General features: G+C 35.5%; 1 protein-coding gene across 1 annotated transcript; it reads right to left on the bottom strand.

Moving 5' to 3' along the window:
- LOC125062970 lies at positions 1–1,124 on the bottom strand. Its single transcript, XM_047669151.1, has one exon. The coding sequence runs from the start codon at positions 1,001–1,003 to the stop codon at positions 284–286; it is 720 nt and encodes a 239-aa protein (XP_047525107.1). The 5' UTR covers positions 1,004–1,124; the 3' UTR covers positions 1–283.
- Between the last annotated feature and the right edge of the window lie 291 nt (positions 1,125–1,415).

Here is a 1,415-nt window from a genome sequence, read left to right as displayed (position 1 = left end):
TTATGTCCTCGGGTAAACTATTGAGCAAGTATGGAATCCGCTTCTTCAACGTTCTATCTCCATAATAATTTTGCACCATGGGTATTTCAAATTTACCTTTGGACATTGACCTTGTGTCAGTTATATGATGCACCAAACTAGTAAAACGATCCTGCTTACCATGGTTATTTACAAGTACAAGGAATCTATGTTTCAGGCTAGCCGGTAAAATTTTACATATTTTGAATAGTTTATAATAATCTCCTTTACATTGATTCCTTGTCTTTTTATTTACTAGTAATTTTTAAAATCTTATTTGTAATGATTCTACTTTATCAATGTATGTTTTAAATGTTAACCCATAGCAGTCAAGAGCGTAACCTATTATGGAATCCACAAGTGCAAAATATAAACATTTTAGTATGGGCAATGAGACTTTAGTACGTAAATGGTAAAACTTTTCTAATAAAATTGTTAGTTTTCTACACAAAAATTCTATATGGGAATCCCAAGAAAAAGACGTATCTATTTTTACTCCTAGATAATTTACACAATTAACTTTTTCGATAGGTTTACACGTACAGTTAATTTTGTTGTTATGAAAGCAATCAAAGCCGTGCGCAAAAAGAGGCGGTGGATTATCAATAGAACTTAAATACGGGGAGTGAATAATTATCATCTTTGTTTTGTCAGCGTTTAATATGATGCCGTTATCATGTGACCATTTAACTACCGCATCCACATCCTCTTGAACCCGGCGACACACCTCCGAGAGGTCGGTACTAGCGCTGAGAGTACAAAGGTCATCAGCAAACATGTGGGCCGAGCAGTGACGTAATACTTCACAGAGGCTATTTACATACATCAGGTAGCACACTGGCCCACACCCAGAACCCTGGGGGACGCCGCAGTTTACTTGTTTCTCCTCACTGAATGCATCGCCGACTTTCACACGGTAAGAGCGCGCCGTGAGACAGTCGCTGAACCAAGGGTTCAACGGCTGCCCCAGGCCGCACTCCTCCATTCCATTTAAGAGGGTCTCAGTATTTAAGGTATCAAAAGCCTTCTTAAAATCATAAAAAATAGCTACAATATTTTTTTTATTTTCCAAATGTGCATTAATTTCGTCTGTAAAATTTGATAATAAGGTGTTGGTGCTTTTATTTTTCTTTAAGCCATGTTGACATTCCGTTAAGATATTATTTTTTTGTATAAAAGTTCCAATTTCATTGACAACACATTTTTCCATAATTTTGTCAATACTTGATAGTATAGCTATTGGTCTATAATTCGAAAAAACTTTACGATCGCCTCTCTTATAGACCGGACGAACGATTGCTTCCTTTAATTTTTGTGGAAATTTGTGATATTTTACAGATAGATTTATCAGATTAGATAATACAGGGCTAATCTTGTCAACAATTATTTTTAAGTCA

This window comes from Pieris napi, assembly GCF_905475465.1.
Source record: "Pieris napi chromosome W unlocalized genomic scaffold, ilPieNapi1.2 SUPER_W_unloc_4, whole genome shotgun sequence".
NCBI lineage: Eukaryota > Metazoa > Arthropoda > Insecta > Lepidoptera > Pieridae > Pieris > Pieris napi.
The sequence above is the reverse complement of the archived record's forward strand: the minus strand, read 5'-3'. Positions and strand labels throughout refer to the sequence as shown.